This window comes from Glycine soja, chromosome 4 (assembly GCF_004193775.1).
Source record: "Glycine soja cultivar W05 chromosome 4, ASM419377v2, whole genome shotgun sequence".
NCBI classification, from domain to species: Eukaryota; Viridiplantae; Streptophyta; class Magnoliopsida; order Fabales; family Fabaceae; genus Glycine; species Glycine soja.
Genome location: NC_041005.1, coordinates 3,657,860 through 3,675,801, shown reverse-complemented (window position 1 = coordinate 3,675,801; position 17,942 = coordinate 3,657,860). Strand labels below are relative to the sequence as shown.

The 17,942-nt window shown below is 30.0% G+C and overlaps 3 protein-coding genes and 1 non-coding gene across 8 annotated transcripts; 3 read left to right on the top strand and 1 right to left on the bottom strand.

Moving 5' to 3' along the window:
- The first annotated feature begins 3,249 nt into the window (after positions 1-3,249).
- Positions 3,250-3,925, top strand: LOC114408066 (cysteine-rich and transmembrane domain-containing protein WIH1-like). The gene is made up of 3 exons (XM_028371192.1): positions 3,250-3,370; positions 3,473-3,590; positions 3,718-3,925. Exons 1-3 carry the CDS (start codon positions 3,313-3,315, stop codon positions 3,881-3,883), a joined length of 342 nt encoding a protein of 113 aa, XP_028226993.1. The 5' UTR covers positions 3,250-3,312; the 3' UTR covers positions 3,884-3,925.
- A 2,494-nt stretch (positions 3,926-6,419) lies between these two features.
- Positions 6,420-10,820, bottom strand: LOC114408775 (LIM domain-containing protein WLIM1-like). The gene is made up of 5 exons (XM_028371939.1): positions 10,524-10,820; positions 9,345-9,441; positions 9,211-9,251; positions 8,297-8,386; positions 6,420-6,986 (listed from the first exon to the last, which is right to left on the bottom strand). Exons 1-5 carry the CDS (start codon positions 10,656-10,658, stop codon positions 6,759-6,761), a joined length of 591 nt encoding a protein of 196 aa, XP_028227740.1. The 5' UTR covers positions 10,659-10,820; the 3' UTR covers positions 6,420-6,758.
- A 1,059-nt stretch (positions 10,821-11,879) lies between these two features.
- On the top strand, positions 11,880-11,951 carry TRNAP-UGG. Its single transcript has one exon. It is a non-coding gene; the product is annotated as a tRNA-Pro (tRNA).
- Positions 11,952-12,008: 57 nt separating this feature from the next.
- On the top strand, positions 12,009-17,942 carry LOC114408774 (GPN-loop GTPase QQT1). 5 transcript variants are annotated; one of them, XM_028371937.1, is made up of 12 exons: positions 12,011-12,228; positions 13,684-13,801; positions 13,919-13,963; positions 14,094-14,173; positions 14,394-14,468; positions 14,625-14,728; positions 14,809-14,965; positions 15,071-15,158; positions 15,940-16,012; positions 16,088-16,218; positions 17,073-17,171; positions 17,690-17,942. In XM_028371937.1, exons 2-11 carry the CDS (start codon positions 13,710-13,712, stop codon positions 17,131-17,133), a joined length of 906 nt encoding a protein of 301 aa, XP_028227738.1. In that variant the 5' UTR covers positions 12,011-12,228; positions 13,684-13,709; the 3' UTR covers positions 17,134-17,171; positions 17,690-17,942. The 5 variants fall into 5 exon arrangements, 4 of the variants coding, with proteins under 4 accessions (XP_028227739.1, XP_028227738.1, XP_028227737.1 ...); XM_028371936.1 differs by lacking the exon at positions 17,690-17,942 and adding an exon at positions 17,281-17,615 and having other exon boundaries at positions 12,012-12,228; XM_028371938.1 differs by lacking the exon at positions 17,690-17,942 and having other exon boundaries at positions 12,009-12,228; positions 15,095-15,158; positions 17,073-17,615.

The following is a 17,942-nucleotide window of genomic DNA, read 5'->3' as shown; positions in this document are numbered from 1 at the left end:
GTTGCACAAAGAAAAAAGGCAGGCTACAAGTGAAATATAAGACAATAGTAGTTAAATATATTTTCTATTCTCGAATGGAACTTCATCAACTAAATTATTGCAATTGCAAATGACAGTTACAATGTCATAATGATCAAATATTACAAATTATTATGAGATTTTCAGTTACTAAAACTGAAGAGCATTGCTGTTTATTTAGTACGAAATTTTGAAACACGAATTGCACGAAATTGAAATTGTGTTTGCCTTACATATGTTGCTTTTGGAATGTAGGAAGGTTGCTGTTATCAATTTGGGTGGATATTTTGATATTGATTAAAAGATTTGAAAATAAATAATAGGTGATTTGTTAAAAATCAACTCTTGAGGTAATGACGAAATTTAATTAATAAAAAATATATATAAGGATATAAAATTATTTTTTCTGTTTTTTTAGTAAGAGTAATATTTTATCATTTTAGAGATTCTTCTAATTATAAAAACATATTAGACAAAAAAAATATATTCAATAGCTTAAAAATATAAAACACATCATATTTACTATAATTGAAAATATAAAAGAAATAAGTAAAAAAAAAAAGTTATAAAAAAAATTACTCATATATTTCTTCCTGCTGTTGCCCGTAATTTGTAGGACACCCCCACTTCGGAGTACACTGTAGTATTGTACTTGTAAATGGCGCATGTAATGGACTTATGGCTAACTTGATAGCGTGTTTACTGGACAAACCAGTTTACGGAATCTATTAGAATTGAAATGGGGTCACACATTAAAATATCATTCGTGTGTTTTGTATGAAATTTTTTCATATGTTTAAACATTTTTCAACTGAAATTATAGCTAGATGACAATCAATATTCTGAAACAGTTATTTACCCTTATATTTTTATTATATATATTATATAAAATTAATAAAATGAATTATAATAAATTATGTTTGATAAAAATTATGTCTTTTTTTCTCTAAAAATATAGCCATGACATGTTAATAACACAAGATGATAATTTTTTAACCGAGAACATTTGTTATATGGATTTGATTATATGTCTGAAAATAATAAAACAATATTGAAGATATCTTTATCCTTTCTTTATTATAATAAAATAACAAGTCTTAAATGGAAATACTTTTTTTTATTTTTAAATTTATAAAATTATATAAATATAATAATTAAGGTTATTAGAACAAATATAGCTTTCAAATGTTTTTTTTTTTTTTACCGTTATTGGTTTTTAAACATAGTGTTCTATTCAGACTCAATAAGTCCTGATGTTTTTTTTATACGTACCCCACATTCATCCGAGTCCCTAACTTAAAAAAGTCTAACAAGGTTATAAATGAGGAAAAAGAGAAATCATATCTATTAGTTAAAAGATAACAGATACTTTCTAAATATAAGAAATATAGGTTGTTATTATTATGGAAAGATAAGATAAAAATATTTTATTATCATGGAAAATTAAGACTTGTATATCTAATTCTTCCTATATAAAAGAAAGATGATCAAAACCCAGGTATCATTCTCATTCTAACCCATATACTCATATATTTATTTATCTTTATACTTCTAACTTGAAAGAGTGTTTAAATTTTTCTTACAATAAAAAATAATAATTTTGAATTTAAAAGTTACATTCTATTAAATGTCTCAATAATTAATATAATTTAGCAAATAAATAAAATAAAATAACTAAAAATGAATTGTCTAAAATGCCCTTGTTTTGAACGAGAAAAATGTATCAAAATTTTATTTCTTTATATTATAAAAATGTTATTTTCTTACCAAATAGCATGAGTCATTTTTTTATGATTCCGATATATATTATAATTGTAATAATTATATATTCATAATTTTTGAAACATCAAGCTTTTGCACTACAAATAATTGAAAATAGTCAATTAAGCAATAATTACCGGCTAATACCTTTGTTTTTTAATTTTATTTTTGAATATGAAATTTTTATTGTTAAACATTAAAATTTACAAATATAATAAATGAATGCTTAATAAATAATTAATAAATGCATAATTTAAACACTCATTAATGATTTCATTAAAATCTATCATTCTTTCAATGATAAATAATAATAATTATGCATTTAAAGCTCATTTTTTTTACTAAACATCTCACTAATTTATATGATTTATTAAATAAATAAAAATAAAATATTAAAAAATTGTCTAGAGTGCCCTTATTTTGGGTGGAAAAATGGGCCAAAATTTTATTTCTTTATATTATAAAAGATTTTATTTTTCTCTAATTAGAATCTTTTAAATTAATCCAATTGATATAGATTTAATAAAAAAAAAATACATATAACATGAATATTTATTTTACTCTTTTGAATATGTAAATTATATTAATAACGTGAATATTTTTTTCTCTTTTTGAATATGTAGATTATATTAATTTAAGAAATAATTAAGGTTAGTTTATTTCTTCAATTATAAAAAGTAGAACTAATGACAATATTAATAAAGTTACAAATGAAACTTTCTTATAAGAAATAAAATTAAGTCGGATTTGGTCATTAATTAAAAAACCATTGGTTGAGATTGTCATAAAAGTAATAGATATACAACAAATTGTAAAATTAATCACATCATCAACGAGAAACAAAAAAAAATTACATTATCAACTGTTAATTTTTTAATCAATTGTCATTATTGTACTTTATCCTCTCTAAAGTGTATCTCTTCAGTTTAAAGTTTAAATGAGTCAAATCCATCATAAAAATAATCTCATGAGTATATTTAATGATTTTTTTAAAAAAAGAATCAAATTTAGTCTAGTTATTTTCTCATTATTTAAAAGTCTTTACTAAAAAAATTATAATTTTTTTTCTTCCAAATACAGCAGAAAAGAAAAAAAAAACAACACTTATGATTAGTTTATCCAATCAAGGAAACACGCGTAGCACAGTGACAGCTCCATGAGACGAGAGACACATATTTTTGTTGCTGCACTAGTCAAACGATTATTACATCTAGTACACTCATCAATTCAATGTATCCAAAAATTCATTGAGCGTCACTATTTTTTTTTTCTTTCCTTTTTTCAGTTTTTTGGTCAGCAGGACCAGAGATTAAGATTTGATATCTTTTTCCAGTAAGTAATTAAATGAAAGCGCGTTTCCTTTAAAATGAAATTTGTATCAGCATTCACCCATCAGCAAATATATATATATATATATATATATATATATATATATATATATATATATATATATATATATAGTAGGAGACACTGAATCTAATCTAATCTTAGTTCACTTTCACTCTCAAATTGATTTAAGAAATCCAAAGGGAGATGGCTTACTACAATCAAAATCCTCCTCCTATGTCCGGGGTAATTCCTCCTCCTCAAGGTACATCAAAACCTCGTTAACTGTTATATTTATTTACATATGAATTATCTCAATTAATGTTATTGATATATTTTGAATGATTAATGTTGGGGTTTTAATTAGGGTATCCTCAACCGGGTTTTCAAGGACCACCTCCACCCCAACCTCAAGTTTTTGTTACTCAAGCCCCAGCACAGCCTGCACAAGGTGCAGCAGCTACTACAGGTGTAATGGCTGGATGGTACGTAGTAATATAACACCCATTTTTTTTATAAAAAAAAAATTATTCAATAGGACCTTATGCATGATTATTGGCTCAATTTCATTATAGAGTGTGCTTATATATGATATGTTATTTTGTGTTATAGCCTTGGCGCGTTGGGCTGCCTCTGCTGCCTCGAGATGTGCTGCTGCCTGGAGGCGTGTGACGAAATATTAGAGTTTATTTTGATGTTATTATCTCATTCTTATGGGGTAGAACTTATGTTACTTCAAATATTACATATAAATTTCAAGACAGTTATTATTAAGTAGAACTGATCGATGTTATTCCTAAAGCAATTTATATATTTTAATTTGTCCAATAAATTCTTCTTCTTATATATTTAAGTCTTTACTAAAAAATTATAAAACATTTTCAAACACGGTATAAAAGAAAAAATGATTAATTTATCCAATTAAGGAAACCACAAATATGCCTAGATACATTTTTGGTGCACTAATCAAACGATTATTACATCTAAACCCAGTAATTCCATATTAAAAAACGGACCTATATCCAAAATTCCTTTGGCGTTACTGTAATTTGCAAAACCACGGACCCAGAAATTCCTTTTTTGTTGTTTGGTAAGCAGGGCTAGAGATTCTAATTTGATACTGTACTGTTTTTTCTAGCTTAGGCAGCAGGTGCTGGTGATCGAACAACACCATTTGATTCACATACATTAACAAGAATCATTTGATGAAAAAAATTATAGACCATTTCGAGGTGAGTATTAAATGAGAGCGCGTTTACTTTAAAGTGTAGTTAAATGAAATGAAATTAGCTCCCTAAAGCATATCCTAAACTAGGTTATCAACAGCGGCTATATGTGTAATGGCTGGATGGTGGTACGTACTCTTACCAGGATGTGGCATGCTATCAATGTTATACAATACAAGTTGTTGGTTCCAGTAATTTTAAATTTGATATCTAAAATAAAGTCTTGAAATTAATAAATGAAAAAAAAATATACTTAAGAGGAGAGGTTATATTATAGATAATCAACCAATTTTTTTTATGAAGATTAATTATTAATAAGATTGATGAATATTTTACACTAATACTTTTTTTTTCATCCAACATGAACTTATTATATGAAAAAGTCCTAAAAAAGAAAATTATATGTAATCATGTTTAATTTATTTAGATTAAATTACACGAATTCTCCTTAAATTTATCCTTATTATACTTGATACTTCTTCCTATTTTTTAACCTAAAGAAAAAATCTTAATCTTTGAACTTTTGTTATGGAAATCTTCCTCTTAGGTGTAAAAAGCATTACACCACCCTTTTAGAAGCTCAAAGTAATGTGAAAAAATGAAAATATATTGAGTGTAATAAGAACAAATTTTAAGAGAGGCTCATATATTTTAATTCTATCTATATAGATAGATAAATATCTATAGTAATAAATTTTTATTTGTTGTCCCATCAATCAAATTAAAAACTCATTTCTATAGAAGCGATCAATCATAATAATTAATTATAATTTACTTATTTATTTTTCTATATTGGTTTAATTAGTTTTATCTCACAAAATAATAATTTCTCTTTAGAAAATAATTACTCTTTAGTTTTTTATGTATATAATCAAAAATGTTAAATTAGTTTATTGTTCTTCTAATTTATATTTATATTTTTTATGTCTGACTTGGTCCTCTAATTTTTTTTTAAATTCAATTTGATCCTATAATTTTTTAAATCGATTCAATTTGATCCTATGTTTAAATTGGATCAACAATGTTAAAAAATCATGGTAAAACCACTCCGTGGTAGTTTTACAGGTCATGAAACACTCATTTAAATTATATGACCAAATTTAAACATATGACTACTCAAGATTAATTTAGACAATGAAATCAAATGAAGTGATTTTAAAAAATTAAAAGACTAAATCAAAAATCAATTTTAAAATTTAAAAGACCAAATTAAATCATATAAAGAATAGAGAAACAAATCGAACATAAAAAAACAAATTAAAGAAAAAACTAATTTAACCTAGTCAGAAATTAAAAAAATAAAACTCATAAACTATTTTGCATAACCTTTCGTGAAATCAACTGCTTTCAAATTGATTTTTGTGATTGTATATAAATATAAATTAACTCCTACTTTTTTTAAATCTCTAAAAAATAATCACTAAATTATTTTGAGTTTAATAATCATATACACATAAAACAATGTGAAATTGATTTATGATTTTCAAATCATAAATATAAATATAAATTTATTTATTGGAGTTTAATAATTTATATTATCATTCAATTATAAGATTATTATAAATTTTAAGATATTTATTATAAAAGTTAATAAATTTATCATATATTATAAATTAAGATTAAACGATGATGTAAACTGCAGGTGATCCATTCTTTTTTAATCTATAACAAACTATCCAGAATTATTAAATTATTTTAAGTTTGAATCACTTTTATATTTTATTTTTTTTACTTTTTCTTTTTCAATCCTTTAATTTATTAGAAAAAATAAGTAAAATTTAATTAATAATTATTTCCACTAAGAATTAAATTGAGTAATATCCGAATGATTAAATCTTAATTTTAGGGCATTAATTATTTACATCCCATCAATTGATTACTTTTATTTTAAGTTTGAATCACTTATTTTTTTACTAATTTATAACAAAAACGTCCCAGTTGAAAAACAGGTCCCGGTTTTAGCCAGAGCAAGACTATCGTAGAATGCACCGGACTCTGCATATGTTCAACAATCAACAGAGTCGAAATAGAAAGTTGGTTGCACTCATCGTATATTTGGCTGATAAGTTTGGTAGGTGGGAAATGACATTCGGGGATTAGGATGTATGTATATGTATCAATATGAATACAAAAGAGAGTTCATACAAATTCAGTAGCACTGGCTTCTGAATCACATTCAGAATCGCATGCCATCAAGTCTCATTTTTAGTATCCACAACCTCACAGCAACAGAAAACAAAATGATGGATTTTCACACACCCCAAGTCCCCGACCACAAAAAAAAAAAAAGGGAATACCATATTTTTCAAGAGCATTATGGACTCCATAATGATAAAGCAGGAGATATAGCATAAACACATGATACAGAAATATGGAACTTGAGGAAGAGAATATTCATTTGTCATAACTCAAGCATTTCATTTCATTTCATGTCTCAGCTGCAACCACTTCACCGTTGATTTTCTCTTCCTCTGTACTCTTCTCATGGTCACCTTCAAGTTGGCTTAAATTGCCCTTCTCCTTGATCAGTTGGATGTGGTGGTGCTTGCAGTAGAGTTTGCCTTCGTGTGCAATGTAGTTGGAGGGACTAATAACACACCCTCCATGAGTGCATTTGAAACAACTCTTGTGATAAGGAGTTCCATTCACGGTAACCTACACCGTTTCAAAATACTGATTTAGTTTGTATGATATATAGGCATGACAATGGGCCCAACCAATGGGATCCTTCCCAATTTTAACGAAATAAATTTGAGTTGCCTAGGATTTGAGTTGGGTTTGAGTTTTTTCGGACAGTCAAAGTCGAATTCAATCCTAATTCATTCCGTTAATAATTAATTTATAAAAATATTCTTTTATATATATATATAAAATTATAAGATTAGATTCTATGTTATCATATGTTATAGTTATTATTTAAAATTGTTTTTTTATTCTATGAAAAATTATATGTTTTATAAGATTTTATAAGAATGTTGGAGACGAGACGGGTGAAAAAAATCCAATCTTGTAATGACGGAGATAGGGTAAATCCGGTCGAGTTTCGAAGGCGGGAATATCTCTTTCTGAATTAGAATGGAAATTTTAGCACTTTGCATCAAGGTTTTGGATTAGAGACGGAGGTGCAATGGATGCTTTGCACTTATGAACAGTGTTATTAGATTTGGCTTGACCTGGTGGGTCGACCCGGAAACCAGTCATGTGAACTGTTTGAGTTGCTTGTTGAAATGTGTGATTCAGTATGACTCAAACAATTGCTTGTTGAAAAGGATTAACATGTGACTCGATATGATTCGGAGGATTTTCCACTTACAATAAAATGGCCGAGTCTCTTTCCCATGCCCAATTGTCACTTCCCTATGCTACTATAAACTCTTCTCTTCCCTATGGTTTCTTTAATTTCATTGTGCTTTTAAATTTAAATTTGGTCAATTTTAGACAACAGCCCAACACATTCATTTAAGTCATTTAACGAAAATTTAAAAAATCATCCCTTGGCTGGAGCTAGATTGAACCTGTAACCTTGAAGAATGTAGGTGCCATTATACCACTGAACTATCACAACTACTTGATATATAAATAAATGCGGGAATTAATATATATATATATATATATATATATATATATATATATATATATATATATATATATATATATATATATTCTGAACTATCACAACTACTTGATAAATAAATGCAGAAATTATATTTTTTATTAATTATATGTGATGTAAATCAATTAGTGATTTATTGGATCAACTTTTGATCCAATGATTCAGTATAGTATCTCTTTTTTATTTAACTTATAAAAAAAATTAGGATAATAACGTAAAAAAAATGATCTCCCTTTTTTTTTGTCTTATATCCATATTTATGATATTAGTCAATCATCATTTAAGTGATAAATATGTTAATGAATGTGGCACAAAAATATCTTAATGGACAAAATTATGGTTGTATTGTTACCTTTTCAGTGGGATACACTGTTTTCTGACAACCCGCACATTTATCTCTAGTTCCACCAAACATACTTGAGACTTTGGTTGCTGCATGTTTCTGATTAAAAACAGCCCAAAAATAGATAAATGCTTAGAGTTACGACAGCATTCTTTAACAGGGTCTCTGCTATTAGTTACAATTTATTTGAAACTACATAGTCATGGGTAGTACTTATTAACTAAAGAATTACATTTTGTGATTTTAAATGAATTTTAATCAATAAAAATATATATGTTCAAAAGAATATACTGTTAGAGTTGACAGATGGACCTGAGAGGATGTGGGGACCATGGTCTCCATAAAAATTTTTTTATTTGTATGTGTATAATAAAAAAAACTTACCCCACTAAAAAATAAGTACCGTTCCATATGATAATTTTTTTAAAAAAAAATGAATGTATAAAATATAAAAAATATTTTGATCATTATTATTTTGTTTTAGTCTTTTTTATATATTTATTTTTTCATTTTTATTCCTATAATATATAGATCATTTATTATTAGTCCTTATTAAATATTTTTCAAATAAACTAATACAAAATGAAAAAAAAAATTATTAGACTAAAATGAAAGAATAAATATATATTAGAAAAAAATTATTAGACTAAAATGAAAGAATAAATATATATTAGAAGGACTAAAACAAAATAAACAAAATTAAAATCAAAATTTTAGTTTTATTAAGAATTTAATACAAAAAATATTAGAAATCCTAAATAAAATTCGTTAATTTATCGGGAACTAAAAATATATTTAAGTTTTTTTTAACCAAATTAAAATTATTTCTTATCCTCACATAAATATTTTCTGCATCCGCCCCTAACATTTCTCTAATGTGTTTTGTTGGGCATTAGTAAGTATTTAGATTTAAGATTGGTTACCTCTTCCCCGGTTTTTTCTGGTTTAGCAATTTTTGGTGTCCCTAATAAGCCAAGAGAAAGTAAAGATAAGTGACCCATTAGAAAAATATAGTGTTAATGAGGCTTTGAATATTAGGATTTTGATCCTTTGTTACCTTCGAAGCTTTTGTCAAGACTACCAGTTCTTTTGAACAGTTGGTCAAAGTGTGGCCTGCAGTAAAGAACTCCTTCAAAAGAGTTATAGTTGCTGAGCTGCAATTAAAAGTACAATACTCTGCATCAGTAGATTTGTTCTAAAAAATGCTATATGTAAATATTTTCGTCTAAATATTTTTCTTTTTCCTGGATATTAGGGTTTAAATATCCATGAATTAGATATTTGTTTACTGGCTTCATATAATTCAGAGTGAGTAAACTTTATAAAAATTAAATCCAGTTACACACCTCAATACACCAGAAGACAAAGAGGTACCGATATTATTGCCATAGCCAGTTTTTGAAAACTAACAGAACATATAGGATACAATATCAACCAAAAACTAAAGATTGCCAAATCAATTTCAGTTTTAGTAGAAAAACAGTAAAAGGGAAAAATTATCGTATGATTCAGAATTATATTGTCCTAATCAATCTCTACATTACATATATAATCACATTTTTTTATTTATGAAAAGGAGTTAATAATGTATCAAATGTTAATTGGCCAAAACTGATCCCAGACCATACTAATAATTTCTCGTAAAAGGGAGGAGGCAGAGTTAGATCCATCCACCTCAACAATCAAAAAATAAAAAATAAATAAAAATGAACACAAGTAGATAGTTTTGCCAATATAAATTTGGATGATTTGTGTTCTGAGGTATGATACATGTTTTTTCACTTTTTAATTTCACAAGCTGGCTTATAATTCGACAAAATGAAATCCAGGCGAGTTTTTGGAAAGAAAATTAAGAGATAGAAATAACAACAATATCAAGAACAGGTAAGGGTTCTGCCAGGAAGTGTCTTGGGATCAAAATGCTTAATTTTAAAAACACAGAACAATCCATCAAGGCAAGTGCTAAAATTGATGCCACTCGTTTGTTCAGATTATCAACTAGAGACACCAGATCCAAGGACAGAAAGATCTGAACTAGAGTCAAAAACTACATGACCATGAAGAATTATCATTAGGAAATATAAGATTAATTGGATGGTTAAGAAAGAAGAGAAGGAGGAAAAGATCACGGATTCAATCCATAACCGCTAAAAAAACTAACAATTTGCCAATCAAAAATGGAAGAATTATCTGTAGATACAATTACAAATCCAAAGAGGGTATAAGAGAGAGAGACCTTGAGTGTTCCTTTGCAGTGGTGGCATCTGAAGCAAGCCTTATGGTACACTCGGTTATCTGCGGTCAACTTATCAACCAGATAAACTGTTTTGTCACAAGCCATGCACTTCTGAGTTGTTCCTGCAAATGCCATATTTTCTCACCTTACCAAGGTGCAACCAAGATATATGATCCCTTTGTGTGTGCTTTAAATAGAGTTATTGTTTGTTAAGGGGAAGAGCAGAACAATGAAGAGAGGAGATAAGGATAAAGGGGGTGGTGAAATGTGGGAGGCAGGAGACAAAAGCAGACACCCCAACAAATATACTGTCATTGACAATTTGTCCAATATTTTAACCACCTAACTAACGTTTTCTCCTACAGTTTTTTTAATGTCTACAACTGTGAAGTTAAATGGCGTACAAACTAAAGGACAAGAAACAGAGCATAATAACATGTACGCAACAAAAAAAATATGAAGTTTAACTTTTTAGTCAAGTACAGATGACAGTAACTTCCAATTACGGTGGCAATAGTGGCATAGGGAAAAAGAAAAAAAAATTACTAGTGTTTTTTTCCTAACTGCCTCGTACCATCATTATTAAATTTATATATTTATTAGTACTATTTTATTAAGATTGGAGGATGGAGACTCATAATGTCACATAATGTAAGATAGGTGGACACCATGACCCTTCCGACCGTAACTCACTGGGGTTTGACCTAAATCTTTTTGCAAAGTCCATTCGATATATTATTGTTCCTTGAACTAAATTATAGAATCACCAACTAAGTCCTTAATTAATTAATATAAAATAGAGTTAGTTTCTGTTAAATAAAATAGATCTCTGATTATTAAATATACGTATTAGATTTGAAAGCCACTTTGTAATTTGGGGTTCGGTTCCATGGCACTGCATTGTTCAACATCTAGCTGGCTTGCTTTCATTCTCGAATCTCACTTTTCAAATATTTTTCTTGAGTTACAAGGGATGGATTGCAATGCAACCCTTACCATTAACTGTATAGACACCTTGGATTTTCATAAGTTGCACTACTTTTACGTTTACCATTGTCGGAGTAAAATATATTGGTGTGGGCATTTTATTAGTTTATGGAAATTAAAGTTCAGAGATCAACGTCAGGGTGTATAACTTAGCACAAAAAGTACCTACAATGATGGGGTTTGGTGTGAGCAAGTGCAATGGTTATTGCAATCTTCAGTAGCACTCCAATTATGATGACAGCTTGGGTTTCATATGTTATTGTCCCACACTGTGCAACTTCACATTTTGCATCCAGCAAGTAAAATAACACCAATAATACGATTTATTTTTTGTTATTTAAATAAAATGTTATAACTAGTATAGAATATGGGCATTTGGTCTAGTGGTATGATTCTCGCTTTGGGTGCGAGAGGTCCCGAGTTCGATTCTCGGAATGCCCCTAAAAGTCTTTTTGTATTCGAGTTATTGGGCTTTACGCCTTTAGCTAGTGCTGGTAGTAAAGAGTTGAATAGCGTTTTTCACTTCTTTTTTTTTTTTCATTTTGTTTTGCTACCCTAATAGACACGAGGACTATTTAAAAACCCGGACCGTCGTATCGTTCCACCGGCGCCGTCAACCTCCAAGGCTCGAACCACCATCCTTCCACTCAACCGCGCACTTGCACTCGTCGGCTCAAGCTACCACCGCAGCACGCCTCAGCCGCCGCCAGTTAACAAGGTATGAGCTCTACCTTAGTTTGTTGCTCTTCTTAGTAAGTTCTTAATCAGTGCGGTGGGTTTGATACTGTTGCCTTTGGGACATCCATTTTTGGACCTTAATCGGTTCTCTTTTTAGTGATAGTAACTTAATATATGTGGTGACAGTGCATTGTGAGTTTGTGACCTCTGTAATTTGCTTGATTAAAATGTTTGAAGTTTTGGGTATTGTTTTGTGCTTGATTCTTAGTCTGAGATGAGTGTCTGATAGCAGTGCATTGTGACCTCTCTAATTTGCTTTTTACTTCTTTATTCTGTTTATCCCATAGTCAGTATTCACAATTGTTTACCTTCTCCCAATTTGTGTGCGTTTCTGGTTTCTAAGGTACTAATAGAATCTTCTTTTTTTGTGCATATTCTGAATTGTTATTGACTATCTTTTTCTTTGTTTTGTTTCCTTAACTGTATGAGATGTGCACATTCTGATGTTTTAACTCATGGATGTCGTTAGGAAGTTTGAACTTGAAGAATAAGCTTATGGAATTATATTAATTTGTGATGAGTTTTTTTTTTTTGGCTTTTTTTAAGACAGACAGAAAATTTTCATATGTTTTTAATACAAACCGGGAATTAGTGACCCATTGGTGTGACCACTGACCCAGTGCCTTGACCTGGTTGGTTTTTAAGTCCACTGCTTGTTCGTCTCATAGATAAGGTTATGGGTTGTTGACATTTGATTAACGACGTGGTACGATGTGGTTCTTTATGTTGTTGAATTCTGTAATTGGAGCCAAATCCCTCTCTCTTCCTTAATTTTTGTTTTCAAATTTTTATTTTCAGTTCATTTTCACGAGCGGTTCTCACTGGTTGCCTTCGTATATACTCGATTTAACAAAATTCTACAGCTGAAATGTGAAAGATAAATTGGTTTAGTAATGGGGATTTAGTTTTGGCATTGGCATTCACCAATGATGGGTATGGGTGCTTTGGCAAATAGCTGTGTAAGGTGTTGGAAGTGCAGTGTGCACCACTTCGTTTTTTTTCATTTTAATCATTATTATTGATTGTGAACGCCCTGTTGGAATATAGATTTTTGAGTTATAGGTGGTGTTGTCTTTGTCCACAATTTTTTTTATTAAGGATGAACAATTTGGATAACTTATTATTGTTGTCAGGCAATTTAAAATAATTGTTAGGTTGGGTGTTACATCTGATGTCTGTTTGAGGTTTGCAGATAGAGATATATGTTCATCTTAGTGCTCATGATTTCTGCTTCTGGTTATATAGTATAATGCAAAGTTATGCTGGTTTGTTTCGTTAGTTTTATCCTGTAGCTTCTTTTACTTGGTTGCACATAGATTGTTTGATAAAATGCCTGGCTGTTTGGTTAAATCAGTTGCTCAGATTCTGTGTTGTCCTTTTACAAGGTTTAATTTTACTTATTTAAGTTTTCAATTTTTATCTTGTTGGGAAATAGCATTTGCTCATAAAGAAGGAAGGAAGATGGTGTTTGGGCAAGTAGTGGTTGGTCCTCCTGGCTCTGGAAAAACAACTTACTGCAATGGCATGTCTCAGTTTCTCAGTCTTATTGGAAGGTAAGCGTTACTCTCTAAAGGGAGATGAAACAGAATATGTTTTTATTATTTTGATTGTTAGTTTTTTACTAATTTGGGAATTGTGTTTGCCTTACATATGTTGCTTTTGGAATGTAGGAAGGTTGCTGTTATCAATTTGGATCCCGCTAATGATTCGTTACCGTATCCTTCCCTCTACCTCTTTCAGACATCATTGTTCTCAAAGGTGTTAAATTTAAGTTGTATAGTTCATACGTGTCACATTTTAGTTGTATAGTTCAATTGTTATTGTTTCCCCTAATAAAGAATATAGCTATGAATGTGCTGTGAACATCGAGGATCTCGTGAAACTAAGTGATGTAATGGTGGAACATTCGCTTGGACCAAATGGAGGTAAGCTGGTTCCTTTTTTTCCTGTTTAAATTATTTATTTATTTTAAGAAATTTGCATTTCTATGTCATGAAACCATTAGTAGACACATGCTGATGGTCTTATGCTGTGTACGAGAAGAAATTCATCGAGTTACTCAGTATGCAAATCAATGGTTATTGTAAAAGGGATTGTGACTTACTGTGTATGCATTCTGAAGCTTTTATTGTTTTGTACTAGCAGGTCTTGTGTATTGTATGGATTATCTTGAGAAAAATATTGACTGGTTGGAAGCAAAATTGGAACCTCTTCTGAAAGGTCAGTGCATTATTATGCCTTAATTTCTAGATGTACAGGCTAAATAATCAAACTATAAATTCCAACATTATCCTTATATAAACTACAAACTACTGCTCTACTTGTTCAGTTCACACACTCTACTCTAGTAACCTGACAATAGTATTCACATTTCAGATCACTACCTACTCTTTGATTTTCCTGGCCAAGTGGAACTTTTTTTTCTCCATTCAAGTGCCAAGAATGTCATCCTGAAGCTCATAAAGAAATTGAACCTAAGGGTATAGTTCTGTTCTTTATGTCTTGCTGATGTCAAACCATATGTTATTTTAAGAACTCATGTATATGTTCATCTATGCAGCTAACTGCAGTGCATTTGATTGATGCCCATCTTTGCAGTGACCCTGGGAAGTATATTAGTGCATTGATTTTATCCTTGTCCACAATGCTACATCTAGAACTCCCTCACATAAATGTCTTGTCAAAAATTGATTTAATTGAGAGCTATGGAAAGCTAGGTGCAGTAACTACTTATTTTTAGATGTCAGTGGTTAGATGTATTTTATTTTATGCTGGTTAGAGTGGCACTTTTTCATGCTGACTTTATGTTTGAATTATTGCAGCCTTTAACCTTGATTTCTATACAGACGTGCAAGACTTGTCATATTTACAACACCATCTGGATCAGGATCCTCGTTCTGCTAAGTACAGGTGTGATGTGCTATGTGGTGATTCTTTGCCTGCTAACCTTGCTTTTGTTTCTAATAGCATCTTGATGATTTGTACTTTTGTTGATACTTTTTAACCGTTTCCTTTCGTAAAATGTAGAATTCCTTGTTGTATGTTGCTATTTATCTTGTCTATCCTGGCCATTAATACCATTTTGAATTGTTGCAAAGTTACATTGTTTTTAATAGGTTTTGATTACTCCATAAGACTAAAAGGATTAAAGACATAGATTTAAAATTTTAGTGCTTCTTTCAACAGCTTTCTCTTTGATGGAGAGATACTAGTCTAAAATATGAAATAAATATTCATACACCTAGAGTTGGATTCTATGATTTCTCATTGGAGCGCTCCATTGGTTGTAGGCTTGTAGCAACTTATAATGACAAATGTGAAGCAAATGTTTATAAAAAAATATGTCGATTGGGTCATTAGTTCATTTGCCTCACTTGCAATGTTTATAATGTGCTAGGATCCAATCTGTCCAGATGTTGGCATATGCCTATGTGGGTGAATGAATCAAATTCCCTGGTTGATGTTATTATTCTCTCTGAGTACATTTTGAATGTTACCCAGCTTGCTGTTTGAAGTAAAATGCTGGAAATGGTGGTTAAGGATGGTTTAAATGGGTCAGATGGAAATTGTTTTGTCAGTATGCATCATAATTGACTCTTTCTTATTGATTACCTTCTTGTGTTCTCTAATTAATCCTTAAGATAGACATTCTTTTTATTATGAGTATTATTTATCATAATTATATTTGCAGAAAGCTCACAAAGGAATTATGTGACATTATTGAAAACTTCAGTCTTGTGAGTTTTTCAACCTTAGATATTCAGGTACACCAAGTATGCCCTGGTTTTTCATCTGTTTGTCAAATGTTTGGAATCCTAAGTTGGAGTTTTTTTTTTCAGGACAAAGAGAGTGTAGGGAATTTAGTGAAGCTGATAGACAAAAGCAATGGGTACATATTTGTTGGGATGGAAGCAAGTGCAGTTGAATTTAGCAAGATTGCGGTTGGTCCTGTCAATTGGGATTATTATAGATATCCTTTTTTTTCTTTCTCATGTGTCTAATCTGATACCTCAGGATGATTTATTATAGAAAGTACCATTACTCGCACTATTGCATGACACAACTACCATTGTTCATTGCTTTCCATGCATATACTGTTTTTAACTGCTTCTTGGCAGGCCTCTAGTATCATCTATGATGATGATGTGGTACTATATAAATTATACAGTCATTTTGGACTCTGAATTAAATGCATCAGTAGGCAGAAGTGACTGGTTGAAACATGGAGGATTCATGTAAAACCTCATAGGAAAATGTTCTGGGAGGAAAATTTGTCCTGTTTTTTAAATCAGTTGTCCATGGGAGCATTACATGACCAACGCATTAGAGTCTTTGAACATCATAATGAGCACTGTAGCTCTGTTCTGGTAGGTGGGCATATTTGCAATTATTCCTCAATCATATTTGCAATATATTTGTATTTGTTGTTTATATAAATAAAAAGTTTCTCTGTGTATATGTTTAATCTGATATAGAAATTTCGACATTGCTCTCAATCCAATTAGAAGAATATTTTGTTGCATTATTGATCTCAAATCTCATGAATTACGCACTCGGTCTACATGTCTTGATTTTAGACAATCACTTGGGTGGTCAATCTAAGTCTTCAATGATGCTGTGAAAAGGCTTCCCTGGCTTCATGAAGGATGATGGATATTGAAAAGGAATAGAACAATAGTCTCTAATTGAGCTTGTTAATTCTGAAGTATTAATAAGTGTTCTGATAATCATGCATGTATCAATTATGTTGCCCATGTTCCTTTGACCATTTTCCTGGTCGAAGTCTTACTTGAATTCTGAGCTTCCCTTGACTCAGCAATCTACAGTTGCAGCAGTGCAAGAGAAGTACATGAAGGATGATGAAAATATTGATGATAATGAATGATGGGGAAAGGTAGATGATTGAAAGAGAATAACACCTTGGTGAGTAATTTTACTTTCTTTATTCATTGTTATGTTGCTTTTGTTTTTGTGTTGGGTGACTTGTCATACAATGGTGAACAGTACTTATAGCTTGTGACTCCCATAGCAGATATTGCACAGGTTATTTATTGTGATAGTTTGGATTTCTCGACCTTATAGTAATGAACATCATGAAAACATAGCGGAAGGCAGGGGGAGTTACTACTTTCAAGATATTAGCTAATTCAGGGCTTGTCCAACTGCCAAAGAAAAACTTCCAGATTTGGCTAACTTTGTATAATATTATAATTCTGTGGCTTATAGTTCTGAATGAGATTTTTGTTTGTTCTTTGAAGTCAATTCATTTTAACTATCGCATCAAGCGTATGTGTTTTCTCTTTGTTGGAGATGAGCTTTACTTGTGAATGAGTAATATCACAAAGGAAATGAATTACATTTTGTAAAGATAGGGACTGAAGTAATTGTTTATAGTTTCAAGAATTAAAATTACAGTTTATTTTTATTTTTTGAAATGACAGCATAATACATGAAATGTTGGGCGAATGCATTATGCTATCATGTGGTCAGAGTACCCTTCCACCAGAAGCCATGGATAGTTTCCTAAAAGACAAATGATTTATTTGGTCTTTTATTTTATTTTTTCTCAATTTGGTTTTTTATCTTTTAAAAAATTCAGTTTGGTCATTTATTTTATTTTTTAAATTCAGTTAAATCATTTATCTTGTTTTTTTTATTTAGTTTAGTTTTTCAATCCATTTAAGATTGACACCA